General features: G+C 41.0%; 1 protein-coding gene across 1 annotated transcript; it reads right to left on the reverse strand.

Annotated features, from left to right (window-relative positions):
* Positions 1–1,171: 1,171 nt before the first annotated feature.
* Positions 1,172–12,216, reverse strand: stx4 (syntaxin 4). Its single transcript, XM_085285307.1, has 10 exons — positions 12,020–12,216; positions 11,588–11,677; positions 9,386–9,485; positions 9,158–9,232; positions 9,008–9,078; positions 8,570–8,678; positions 5,979–6,052; positions 5,529–5,666; positions 5,338–5,448; positions 1,172–2,497 (listed from the first exon to the last, which is right to left on the reverse strand). Exons 1-10 carry the CDS (start codon positions 12,047–12,049, stop codon positions 2,417–2,419), a joined length of 879 nt encoding a protein of 292 aa, XP_085141433.1. The 5' UTR covers positions 12,050–12,216; the 3' UTR covers positions 1,172–2,416.
* Positions 12,217–14,207: the final 1,991 nt, after the last annotated feature.

Here is a 14,207-nt window from a genome sequence, read left to right on the forward strand (position 1 = left end):
TGAAATTTTTTTTTTTTTTTTACCCCAAATGAAGATTTATTTCTGTGACCAACACAAGAAAGAAGAGCTGGAGCTCTGCAACCGTCTGCTGAGCTTCACCTTCTATTAGTGCGACTCACCGAACTCCAACTCTTAATGGAGTATCTGACAAATATGGTTTGCTGCGTAGCAGAAGTCATCCAAGAGGTTATTAGTTTGTTTATAGATGTAATCTTAATGCCTTCGCTTCCAAATATCATCACTTCTAGCTCCAAAAATGCAGTTGGAGCTAGAAAAAACAGTTGAAGCCAACAGACCAACTTAGCTGAGGTTAAATCCTGAAGCATGAAAAACTGGCAGGTCTGAAACATCTTCTGTATTTGTAACAGAGAATCAACTGCTTTTATGAAGCGCTTCTGTTTTTATTGTAATACTTTTACTTGTTTTCCTAAATCTTGCCTCTGATATTTGCCCTCCATACTTTCACAGACTTAACACTAAGACCAATGAAAACTAAACTGAATTAAAACAAAGTCGAAATAGAATAAAAATTAACTAGAGAATAGAACTGCCCTCGGCTCACCTGATTCATGACCTCATCGGTAACATTTTTGCGGTGAGTTTATTGGCTCAATCACTAGTTTCAGCTCTTAAATATAAATCAGCTAAAGAGTTTCAGTGTCACAATTACTGACCTCATGTCTGGTTTCAAATCAGCTTTTTTCAATCATAAAAATGAAATGTTTGGTAAAATCCAAAATTGGTCTGTGTTAACCTGCATTTTTGTCCCTGTGGCTACAAAGGCAACAGCTGCTCTCTTAACAGAACAGGAAGGGAGGAGACCCTGACTTATTTTAATGAAAACTGCCCACTGACTTTTTTTCCTCCCACCAATCAGGATGGAAACACCCCACAGCTGAGTGTTCAGCAAGCTCGCCAACTTTAAAGCTTTCAGGGATGTTTTCCATTTTCCTGTGAGGTACAGTGTTCTTCATTATTTCAAACCACTGTACACCCTGTGCATTAAACGGATCACAAAAATGCAGGTTAGGCAGGTATTCCAGACTTTGTCCTCCCCAGCAACGTTTTCTAGTTCTTCCTGGGGATCCCGAGGTGCTTCCAGGCTCCTTTAGAGGGCCAGCTGATAGTTCAAGACTTGCTAATCTTAAAAAGATACAAGGCAGACTGAGGATAATGGAACATGGCGGTATTTTATTTTAAAAACAAATGTATAATAAAATAAATGAGCGATGCAAAATTGAAACAGCCATAACTTTACACAGTAGCAGTGTCACTCCCCTCCATCCTCTGCCAGCCTTTTTCACAGCAACTTTTCTGCTTCTGAACGAGGCGTCAGTGAGAAGCCGCCTCTCAGTTTTGGTTAATTTTTTCTTTTTTAAATGGGTTTCATTTGTCCCCTTGGTGTATTCTGACTCCAAAATATAGCAAAAAAACTGCATAATGGGACAAAAGGGTGAGAAAAAAACAGAACAAAACACGTTGAAGTCTAAAATACATCCATCCCTTTTTGTTAATGCACGACGTCACATTTGCAAAGGAGAAGGCACCATTTCTGAAGACGTGTGTGTTGTTTAAGCAGGCGCTTGCACAACGTTTTGAGTCAAAAATGCAAACTGGAAGGACACAGGAAAGGGGAAGCGTTGGACCTGTACTGTTGAGAGACCTTATGCAAATGTGAAGAGGAGGAGGAAAGGGCGGAGGGTAGGGGTTATTTCACACACACATACACACAAAAAAAACACAAAACTGTATTTACACTTGTTACATGTACGCAGTATGAAAACAAAAACTTTGAAGTTTTAAAAATCATCTGCATAAATTTTTTATCACCAGCAACATCGGTTATGTACAATTATATTAGTCTATTTCCTGTATCCGACTATAAAAGGCCTACATTATAAAATTGTTCTTTAGGTCTCCAATTCATCCAGAACCATCAACGTTACAACACAGTTTTCCTGAGTACAGTATGACGAGTGCCAGTGTTTGATCAATACTGCTCTGTGCCCCACTCAAGGTCACTTAATTCCTCTTTTTTTTCTATTTTTTTTTTTGTTTTTTGTTTTTTTAAACACAGGAGGGGAAGGATCGACTGGTGTAACAGTCCACAGTGAGTCCCGCTGTTTGTTTTTGCAGAACAGAAACTGACAGAAAACGTGCGGCGCCGGCATCGAGCGCGCAGCACAGATTGTGAGATTAAACGACAGAGCACATCTCTTCCATACAACAGAAAAAGTGGAGAGTAGGACCGTTAGGCAGACAGGAGGGTTAGAGGAATAAAAAAAAAAAAAAAAATCAAACTGAAATCCACTGACTCCGCTCAGCTGTACATCCTGTGAGCTGATGTATATGCATGAATGTGTGGATTTGGGGGTATCCATAATGTGCTTCTGCTAACTTGCACCACAGGGTGTTGCTAGGATGAGAAGGTGGTGACCAAGGCGATGATGATGATGAGGAGAAGGATGGCCAAACAGATTCCAATCCAGAGTTTTTTCTGCAGCGGGAGATAAGCACACAGGTTAGAGTCATTCCAGGAAAGAAAAATCAATCCCCCCCACCCCATCATGGTTTCAGAGTGGGGCCAATTTATAGTCTCCGACACACAGAAACAAGTACAGCGGCCCCTTTTTCTGTGGGATAGATCGCTGGTTATAATAAGTTACAGCATATGAGAGGTCTCATTTTAACCCAACATGTAATACCAGGCTTGTTTTCTAGCTAACAAAGGCGTGGTTTGTAAAGTTAACCTTGTTTTTTGTTTCCTTTTCTTTCTTTTGTGCATGAGCAACACACATCGTCTTTTTCCAATCACGTCATAAAACCAGAGCTTTCCCAACTGATCATCATGAGCCTGTGAAGCTTAGCTGGTGCCATAAAGTCTGACCAGATGGGGATTTAATTCAAAGAGTCAACACCCAAAGACAAGCTATTGTGTTTTCAGGGCCTGTAACTTGCACAACTTTTGAATGGCTTCAATAAACAAGCTAAAGTTGCTGTATATAAAAATCAGCTGATCGTGATCGGATCAGGTGGGAGATGCTCACTGATTTTATATGGGATGATGTGTTCAAGATTAAAGCAGTTTTCCTGCAAAGCGCTCAACCTCAAGCCAAGATTTAGTCACTTCTATTTAATTTTCTTTACATAGCGCCAAATCACATCGGCAGTTTCCTTAAAGTGCTTTTTACTTTAAAAATTAAAAAAAAAAAAAAATCAGTATTTAATAATAAAACCATCCCCTTTGAGCAAGCACTTTCCGACAGTGGGAATAAAATAATCCTTTTTAACAGGAAGAACCCTGCAGCAGAACCAGGCTCAGGGAGGGGTGGCCATCTGCCCCGGTGGGACAAATCTGGATCTTGTTTATCCAGAGGGTCTCATTTCTGAGCTTAAAGTTGACCTGAAGCTGTTTGATCAGTGCGATGTGTCATGTAAACACTAAAGTCGCTCCATTTCATAACCATAAGCAACATTCAGGAGTGTTAAAGCATCCCAGCATTCGAAATACAGCTAGAAGATGTGCCTGGTATCAAAAAGGAGACGTTCACATGCTGTTGCTTGTTTCGACCAGACACCTTTCCCACATGGTTATATGACCCTTCAAAGTTACCGAAAAAGCACTTTAAGTTTTGTCCAATGAATTATAAGGGGAAAAAAAGGGTCCTGGTGCTTGGCTCTCATCTCTTATTGTGTAGTTAAGAGCTATGAAGGCTTAAAAATGCACACATGAGACCCTAATGTGCAAAATTACAAACTGAGAGCAAAAACTGATCAGGAAAGTGTTTGCTCAGGTTATATATTAAAGGCTTTTTTTCCCCATACATCCTCACTTCACAGGAGTCGCCCCCTGCTGGCCAAGAAAGTAGCACTTCACTTATCACACAGTCTAGGATTTTTAATCTTTTTAACGAGAGTCTGATAGAACCAGACAGATGGGATTACCACAATATTTGAGAAGCTTAATTTATTTGCTGTTCTCCTCCATTAGAGCAGTTTCCAGTGTCAATATTTACAAACTCTCCGACTTTGGAGCGTGCTGCCGTTAAGCACACAGAGGCCGCTCCTCTGCACGTTTAGCACAGTGATCGAGTTTTAGTGGCGATCCAAACAGCATTTCTCTGCAAGGCAGCATTTTCCAAAGCAGAATAATGAGGAAACTCGTTTCAGGAAGTTTCACCTTGCGTCACTCATGTGAATACAGGGCAGAGCTATTCTCTCATAACAGCACGGAGGAGGAAGAAAAACAAAGAGGATTGGAGCCCTCTCCTCGTTTTCCCTGTAAAGTACCCATGAAACCAAAAGAGGATAGGACTCTCTGCAGCACAAAGTGTCCGTTTATTGTTATGCATCTCTGCTGTTTCTGATTTAGTTTTTAATTTAGGAGATTTTAGGACAACTGCTTACACTAGGAAAGCTGGTATATTTATAGAAAAAGGCACTAAGAGAATATTAGGAAAACAGCGAGTCGTGTTTCCATCTCTTCATCAACACATTCTGGTTTTCCAAATTTAATGATAACCATTAAATTAATTACTGTTTAATAACAAGCTTAAGGAAGTATTTTCATAGATTTTACAGTTTCACTGAGTGTAGTCTGTGTAACTCTGACCTCTAAATTGGAAAATAAGTATTTCTCATCCTTTTTTTTTCCCCAATGTATTAACATCAGGTAATGTCTGCATGGAAATAACCAACAATCATGCTTGATGACAGTTGGTTAGGCCTCTCTACACTCTCATTTCTGATCACAAGTCCCACTAAAGGACTTCAGGTCATCATGCCACCCTCACTGAGTCTGATTCTGACATGTGTACATGTAGGGCTCTGACCAGCTCCTGCTCTCTCCTCCACACTGTGGAGACCCTGGAGGAGCTGAAAGGGGTACAGGTACCATCTCATGCCAGTAGCAGCGAAACAAAACTAGAGGAGGGATAAGGAGAGAGCACGCACTGTAAAACCATTTGGCAGTTGCCTTGTTGTTGCCTTTCTACCAGTTGTTGCTTTAATTTGCACCAAAGCAGCTGAAATCATAAACGTTTCTGCTTCCTAACTGGACAGACTAATCCTCCTGAAGTTCACTCTTTGTGTTGTTATTTTAGAGAAAAGTGAGAACCTGCAGAAACGAGCACCTTAATGTGAATGTGGGAAAACAGTCTCTTAGCTAAGAGGCTTCGCATCGATTTGCATCCTTGTTTAGATTGTGTGTGTAATCGAGCTGCGAGAAAACTTGGCTTCGTCGTTGCTGTGAGTGTAATGAAAGTAAAAGTGACGCTTAGATCGACTGATTAAAAAACTGTCCTTTTCATGATGTCATTCGGGTTTCTCTGTGCGTACCTTGCGTGATCTATGCTGATACGTGACCGCTTTCTCCAGTTCGCCCTTTGCTTTCTCCACGTAGTCTGAAGACTTGTTGATATTGTTCTCAATCCTGTCCACCATCTCGCCCTGCGGTGAACAAAAACATCACAATCAAACGCCATCCGCAGCCCGAACCAGCTCCACCGACTTCATTGGCGCTGCGTTACCTGAGCCTCCACCTCCATGGCGAGGTACTGGAACATGTCGTGCAGCTCTCTGATGCTGCTCTCCAGCTTCAGGATCTCATCGTGCCGGGACTCGATCTCATTCAGAGCCTGCCTCGTAGCTTTAGTATCACTCAGGATCTGGACACCATATTTATTAGGGAAATCGTGGACAGCAGAACCAGGCACAACTTTTCAGGGGGTCATCTATGAACAGCAGCACAAAACCTGCAGGATTCTTCGCACGAGCTACTTGAGTTAGACTACAGCACAGCTAAGGGCTGCACAGGATATTCTTACCATATCTGTAGTCCTGTTTGAGCAGTTAGAGAGGTGTGTGAAAGTTACTAAACCTGCAGCCACAGAACACCTGCATCTGCTGCAGGGAAGTCTGTGTTGTGGTTTCTCATGTTGAAACACACTTTGCTTTTTGTTAACTTCGCACGTACTCACATTTTGGGTGAAAACATCCGTCTGCCCGCTCTCGAGCATCGCATCCAGCTGCTCATCTGTCACGTTGCTGCCAGCTGAAGACAGGAGAAAATCGAATCAGAGCGTTTAGAGGAACGCGCAGAACGGTGAAGATATTGTTCTGTCCTCGTCTACAGCTGATTACAGCGCTCCCATTAGCATTATTCACACTCTACTAGAGTAGCTTTGCATGATTAGCAGTTCAAAATAATCTCTTTATCTTAAACTTGAAGGCGTTTCAGCCATTCCCCTTTTAGCCAACCCTCTTCTGACTGACGGGTGGAGCAGGGTGGGTGAGCTTCGAGATAAGAGGTCCCATTTAGGTCACTGTAATATCCATACTAGAGATGGCACGATACCACTTTTTTATGTCCGATACCGATATCATAAATTTGGATATCTGCCGATACCGATATGAATCCGATATAGTGTGTTTTAATCAACAAAACTGTTTTTTAAATATCTTGCTGCATTTTGTATAAGTTCATACTCAAGTTTAAAACAACAACTACACTAAAGCTATTCTGTTATACCTGTATGCAAAAAAAAATATTTCATAGTTCAGCAATACTGATCAATCTAATAAACTTAGACCTACACCATCCTCCCTATTCTGGTATTTTAAAGAGTACTTAGCGTAAATATTAAGCAACCTAACTAATAGGGTTCCAACTCCCAGCAACAACAAAAATAAATAAATAAAAAATAGGGAACCACCCCTCACGCTCCACCTCATGATGCTTAATCGACGTAATCAACCTTAATTTGATGCAGTGTGAAAAAAAATGCACAGAAATCAATTATTTTTCAAGAAATATTAAATAGATTCAACTTCTTTCTTCAACAAAATTGCAGACTGCACAGATGGTACCTTCCCAAAGGAAAAAGTACTATAGCTTACTAGGGTATATATATTAGACTTAATAGTCACTATATACAGTAATTGACTTCTATTCATTTTACATAAGATTAAAACTTTGGGTGTAAGATTCAGATAAATATTAAATAATTAAAAGCGAGACATTTTAAATGAGAATAAGAAAGAAAAGTATGTCTTTGTGCCCCCTTTTCCCTGTTAATGCCCTATCGGCCCCCCTGGCTAAACTTTGCTAGATCCGCCCCTGCACAGTTACCAGCCGTCAGCTACGTAGAAAAAGATCCTGGAGTAGAAAGTAATATTAAATACATTCTAACAACAGCTGATCAAGCTTAAACATGCTGCTGTTGTTCAGCCGCTGGTTTCCTCTTTCTGGTGCAAAGTGGGCCAAAAGCAAACAAGAGACACGGACTCGAGACAGAAAAGCCGATCAGCTGATCATTAAGCAGTTTCATGATTGAAGTAGCAGCCGGAGAGCGAGAGGCAGTCGCTTGTTAAGCTTAACGCAGGAATGCTTTACAAACATTCAGAGATGGACTTACACACTTGCTTTACTTCTCTCGGGATAATTTTGTCGGAGATGAAATGCCGGGTTGCTAGCGAAGCTCCAAATGCTATCCAGACCACCGACAGGTCCCGCATGCCACAGCCGCTCTATCACGTGATGCATACTGCTCCGACGTGCTAACGTTCTGAGGTGAGTTACGGCGTGTTGCAAGTTTTGTGAGGTGCTTTCGTGATATTTAATGGATCGGATTACATTTTTTATTTTTCTCCGATATCCGATCCAGTAATTTAGGTCAGTATCGGACCGATACCGATACGTAATATCGGATCGGTCCATCTCTAATCCATACATCAACATTTTAGAGCAGTTCAAGGCCTGAGCTTTTTAGTTTGTACCTAAACTGACTTCATTATTTGACTGTATGGTTTCATTTAACAGGAACGACCACCACTGCAGGATATGACAGGAAATTACAGCAGTGCTTTCTAGTCATTCGTGACCACACATGAAGCTGTGCAGAGCTGCTAGCCGAGCACCTTTGACTCATCTTTGGTCAAATCAGCTTCAAGCACCAGCATGGTGTCGGAATTCTTTTAAAGTGAACTTGTGCTTTTCCTTTAATTCATCTCCAGTTTTAAAGGTCGATGATCAAATTTTAAAATAATGTGATCAGTTTATGTACACGTACTCCCTGTGAGCCAAAAGCTCAGGCTTCAGACTGTGTTCTTCTAGTCTTGGCTCAGTATGACGTTACAGAGAGGGGATATTTCTAATATGGTCACAAACCCCACCCACTGGCCACCCAACCTTTCTGTGTTTGAGGGGCAGCCAATTAGGAGAAAGTTGTCTTAAAAAGGGGGAGGAGCTAAAACTGCTTTTGGTACAGTACAAGATTAAAAAATAAAATAAAGGATTATTTTGAAATGTGAATCATGCAAAGCTACCCTAGTAGAGGCACACTGCACATTAGTGTGAAATATCCATCTCACCCCCTTTAAACATATGTTGTGTCATTTTAAAACAGAAAGTGACAGAAAGAAGAAAACGGCATGGCGTTGTCACCCGACTTTAAACCTCCTGCCGTAGTGTGGAAGTGATCGGTAAAACTGATTTCCCCAAGTGAGACCACAGACCACAAAAATCTGACAAGGTGACAGATATATCTCCTCGGTGCTGCGTGCTACTCACTGATTTTCAGCTGCCTCTGTATTCTTTCAACGTTTCTATCCCTGTACTGAGCCTGGATGGTGTTACAGTGGCCCATGAGCTCCACAAACTCCTTGGACAAGATAGTGTGCTGGCAAAAGGAGAGCGAAAGAAAAAGGAAGCAGAGTGAAAAAACAAATGTAGTCGTAATTTCCCTCAAAATTTCCCCAAAACCAGCTGTCATTTTCACAATGAGTGGCCATTACAGATAACACCTACGATTTAGCTGCTTTTAAAATGGTTATCAATAACCGCAGTCTAAACTATCAGCACAGCATTCATTTCCACTTTAAGGCTATAAAGAGCATTAAAACTGATCATATGCCAGTCACATGACCTCGATGGCATGCTGTTTACAGAGAAAATAGAAAGAGAGGGGCGTTATGTTTTTAGCTGATTACAAAAAGTCTCGGGTGCTACCTGTGTGCGCTGCATTCGAGTATTTATGGGTATGTATTTCCCATCATCCTCTCCCTTCTTGGGCTCAATACCTGTGGAAAGATGGCCATAAGTCAAGCCATGCTGAACAAAATAATAAATCTTTTCCCCCTGCAGCTCAAAGATACTCACTCTTCAGCTTTCTCTGGATTTGACCAGCCAGCGTTTTGATCTCGTCTCGAAGAGTTTGGAGCTCTTTCTTCATATCTGTGCAAAAGATCAAAAACAGTAAATTTAGCAAACAAAACCCTTGAATAGGACAACCTGATCGCCCCCTCTCCTCTGACAGTTTACTAACATGCTTCTGTCTGCAACTTTCGGTGAACCACTACACCTTATATATGACGATATATTACGCACCTTCCTTCGGTAGCGCCTCGCCCAGCACAGTTTTCTGTTTGTTCTCGAGGTCAGACACCATCCTTTTGAGCTGCTGGAGCCCCTGGTGAATTTCTTGGGTCTGACGATAACAAGGAAAGAATTTTAGGGAACAAAAGAACTATTTTGTTAGCTCAATTTATCTCATATATCAAGCAAATCTCATCCTATTCCCTCTATCAGTCCTTATAGCTAAAATGGGTGCAGCTCCCTCTGATATCTATGAAGCAATGCCAACATATGTAAGCTTTCTTTGTGTTAGCTGGCTCAACAACACCTAAAGTCCCCCATCAGAGACAATAACGGGTATCACACAGGCTTTCTGCTCCAGGCTCTGACTGCACTTACAAAAACAAGGCACTACTGGTGCAGCAAATAATTCAGAGAAGCAGTGCTGCAGAAAAGTGTTTGTTTTGTGAATTCATATATTAATATACCATCACATGAAAAAAGAAAGTTTCCACTGGACTCTCTGCAGTTCTGTAAGAAGTAGTAAGTCTGCAGCGTAACCACATCCCCTCTTAACCCTACGCCGTAACCTGACGTGCACCTCCTAAGAAATATAACTACATGCTGGGTCGATGCAGCACACAACATGTGGAAGGTTATGGCGTAGGGTTAAGAGGAGGTTCCAGTTTTGTCAGTTATGACGCAGCTTTCCTACGCATTTGATTAGGAACACCTGGCTGCTACTTGCCCTCTTATTTCCTGCCGAAGCAACAAAGGTTTTTGATGAGACAGCTGCAAGTTAAAGCTGTGAAATGTTTAACTTGATTCATCATAATATTCAATGGACCATGGCTCGATGACAAAGGTGTGGAAACCACTTCAGTCTGTGGCCAAATTAAAGTCAAAATTTTAAGATGCCGGCTACAAATTTTGACTTATGGATGGAAAAAGAAAAAAGTTCTTTAGTGAGCGAGCTTCCATGATTAAACCCTGTTTACACTGCTGCTCAGCTTTCCTCAGCATGAAAAATATAAGCATACTTACAACATATTCTCAATCAGTGAAAGCACATTTCCAGATGATTTTTAACCAAAACACTGAACATAACCTTCTGCAGACCAGGTCATGTGTTCAGTCTAAGTTGCCATAGTGATCCAGCCAAGTAAAAAGCCACCTTCATGACAGTTGAAACTGACTTCAGGCTCAGTATGGCTCACTAACCAATTAATCTGCCTTATAACTAGACTATTCACGCTGGTTGAACAACTACTGATTTTTTAAAAATAAAACACTTGCATACAGCACCGTTAACCCACTTATTTATGCAGGACAGTTTAAACTGCTCTGACTCCTCATCTATTTAACCTGACACTGGATGTCCAGCCTCTATGGCTCCCTGCCCTTACGTCCTTGTGTCCTCTCCCCAGATAACCTTGGTCCTTATCCTCCAGCTTCTCTCCTCCTGTTGGTGAATGGTGTCACAAACATAAACGTCTTTCTAAAAATTTATAGTGGCAAGAAGGTCAAGTGGATCAGGCCTCATATTTTCCATGTTTTTGCTTTGGACCAATAAAAACAAAGAACAAACCAATTTCTATCCACGGGCCATCAGGCTGGATCACTGATGAACTGTCGAACTTTAATTATTCATAATTGTACATTTGCAATTTTGTGCATTTATATTAACCTGTAAACTGTGTTTTGCTTGTAAACGTCTTGAATCTTGAAATATGAGAATATCTAAGGCATTCCTGAAATATTAGTCACACTTTTTGGACCTTTAAAATACTTTCTAGAGGGAGTTTTCCATACCAAGAATAAGACTCCAAGGACAAAAATGTGGATATGCATAAATTGATAAGTTTCTTCAAACCATTTAAAATCAAAACCAAAAGATATTCAAACACATTACTATAGAGGCCTAAGATCAGCGCAGAGAATAGTCACATTTTGTGATATTAGGTGAATAACTCTGGTTCCTTACTCGTGACAGTTCGGGTACAAGGAGACTGGGAGTTAGCAGACTACGATTTGTTGACAAAACAGGTTAAGAACGCATCAGCAGCAGTCTGTGATATTTAAGCCTCTGTAGTGCATTTTTGTCTCTCTTTTGCACAAATGTAAAATTCAGAAATGTGTGCAAACTACCAAAGTGAATGAGTAACAGGAGGACAGTGCAGATCATTTGATTTTGGGGGATTTTCCAGAGAGAAGTGCGTGATGTTTCTGCCTCACCTTTCTGAAAAAGGTTTCATTTTCCTTCTCTGAGCCTCCAGATCTGATCAGCGCTTTGCCCTCCTCGTCGTCATCCGAAGCCTCTGCGGTCTGAAGTCACATTGATTTTAAATAACATAAACAGAAGAAAAACAGTGAGTGCTTTCTCGCTGTCCGAGGATGTGAATCATGAGCCCTGCCCTGTCCCGGCCTGCCCTATCCTTTAAGGAGAAAGGACTGAAACGGAAGTTGGAAGTAAAACATCAATAAAGTCAACTTTTATAAAGAGAAATATCTGCAAAAAAATCCCACTTAACCACTTTTTGATTCCCTCTGCTCGTCTAAGTTGTCCCTGGAGACTCTTAGGTTAACTCGGGTAAAGTAGTGAACTGGGCTAACTTAGCCACGCTAGCGGAGCTAGAGCTAATGTTAGCACTTTACTTTGAAACTCACATTTCCTAATTCTTTGGTCCGGTCCCTCATTTTTCCAAAAGCGAAGGGAAGAAATCAAAAGTAAAAAACGCTGCACTGAAATAAAGCGAGCCGCTCCCAAAGCGTAATCTCCGCAAAGTTCACGCCGCCGCTGTCATTCAACTAGTAAACTCCAGCGGCAGCGCGTCTTCTTCTGCGGCCCACTCAACTCATCGACTCACTGGCGCCCCTGTCATAGCAGGAGGAACTGCTGAAAGGCTCTAATCGTAGGCTTTCTTCCCAAATACTCACTACGTAGAATAATCTAGGCATATAAAGATAAATAAAAAATATGTGCGAATATTTATATAGATAAATAAACACATATTGTGTAGATACAGTGGAGATATAAAGGTCGTGACTTTAGGATATTAAGATTAAGGAGGCACAGAAAAAGAGAATAGATAATTTAGTGGACAAGTAAAGGAAAAGAGGAAAAAAATAAACAGGAAAAGCAAACAAAGACTAACAACAATATTTTGGTCATGGGTGTTGTAATGTAATAAAATGCAATTGTAGACCTCAGACCTCAGAACTTATTACAAATTTTAAAATTATGCCAGTTTTATATGGTCAGTAATATTGCTCTTACTCTCGTACTTGCAGATGCTGTTGATATGTCGACTTAAGATCTAATGTTATTTTCATTGTTCTGTGCCACCTAGGCACCAAAAGTTACATGTGGGTCATATTGTGGCAGCATTATAAACAGTGTGACTAAATTAATTTTAAAAACATTGATTTGTTTCAGTCGGCCTGTAACTGCTGTTTAATAGTTTCTACCGACTGGAGAACAGCTGTTACCTCAGGAATCAAAATCTTTTTCTATAAAAAAAGAAACTACACACAGAGGCAGAAACAATTCAGTCCATGGTTTGCTTGTTTTAATGCCTAAAAAAAAATCAGATTTCGCTATAAGTGATGAATTTACTGGTGCAGTCCAAACAAGTTGAAAGTAAAACCCTGTAAAATCAGCTGTCTCCTGAGTTGGTGTGAAAAGTGCAGCCTCTGAATCTGAAGAGTGCTTTCATTCAGATCCAAATTATGTGGAGGTAACTGCACTAGAACAAGAAAGGTTTGCTTTACAAATCCCGAAAGACAGTTTGAAACACCTGATCCTTGCTGAAAGTGAAGAGTTCAAACATTTCAGTTTAGGTCACAGCTCTAATATCTGCTGAAAATCAAGAACTGAAATTATGGAACAGCCTGCAAGAGCATCAAAACTGAAGTCTGCTGCAGCTCCATGACCACAGTATACAGTGATCCTCCAAGAGTCTGCAGCAGTTCTTTAACTGCTGGAAATATCTACACAGCCTGTGGCACCAACACTGAAGCCCACTGCCTGCAGAAACACCACACATTCTCCAAACTGGTCCAACTCTTCACCCTGAGCTGAGTGACACCACAGTGAAAGAACCACAGGGTGCTATACAGACTAAACACGAGCAGTGAATTTTACAGGATGTTTCTGAGAACTTTGAATTCAGTCAGACATTGGGCAATGAGGCAGAACAGATAACAGCCCTAGAGGAAAAGCATGCTGCCTTAATCTTGGAGATAGAGCAGTGGAAAAGGACTGCGTAATACTCAAAGAGATGAGGCAGAAAAAGCAAGGGTATTTCTTCAAGTAGAAATTTATAAGAAAGGGGAAGTTGCACACAAATGTTTCCCAAAAATTGGATGAACTAAAAACAGGTCTCAGCATTTAAAGAGAAAAGAAAAATAATACTGAGAACTTCTTAGCGCTAAGAGGAAACTACCAAACTCCAGGCAGAGCTGGCCCAATTTTATGGAAAAATTCTAGTTTATCCTCATGTGTAGAGTTAGGTGGTTAGAACTTCACTGTATGATTTTGTATAACCTTTGCATGCTCAGATGAAGTATGTGTATATGTCAGCGTGACCTTGTGAAGACTGCTTAGCTTTGCTTAACGATGTTTCACTATGTTATCTGCTAACTGTTTTGCTCAGAAGGATGAAACTCCAGTGCCAGGAGCTTCCCATGAAAAGATAGTGGGAGTTGTCCTCTGTCCAGCCACAGCCCATGGGACAGAAACCTGTTGTAACTAAAAGACAATCAGAGTTGTGTGCGGGGGGTAGAGACATCCCAAGGGTAGAGCTGGCATGACTGTGAACTATGAAGTTTGATGTGTGTTGGCTCTCCTGCGTAC

This window comes from Mchenga conophoros, linkage group LG8, assembly GCF_057382185.1.
Source record: "Mchenga conophoros isolate Kocher_MC1m ecotype Shallow Benthic linkage group LG8, M_conophoros_male_GT1.1, whole genome shotgun sequence".
Classification (NCBI taxonomy): domain Eukaryota; kingdom Metazoa; phylum Chordata; class Actinopteri; order Cichliformes; family Cichlidae; genus Mchenga; species Mchenga conophoros.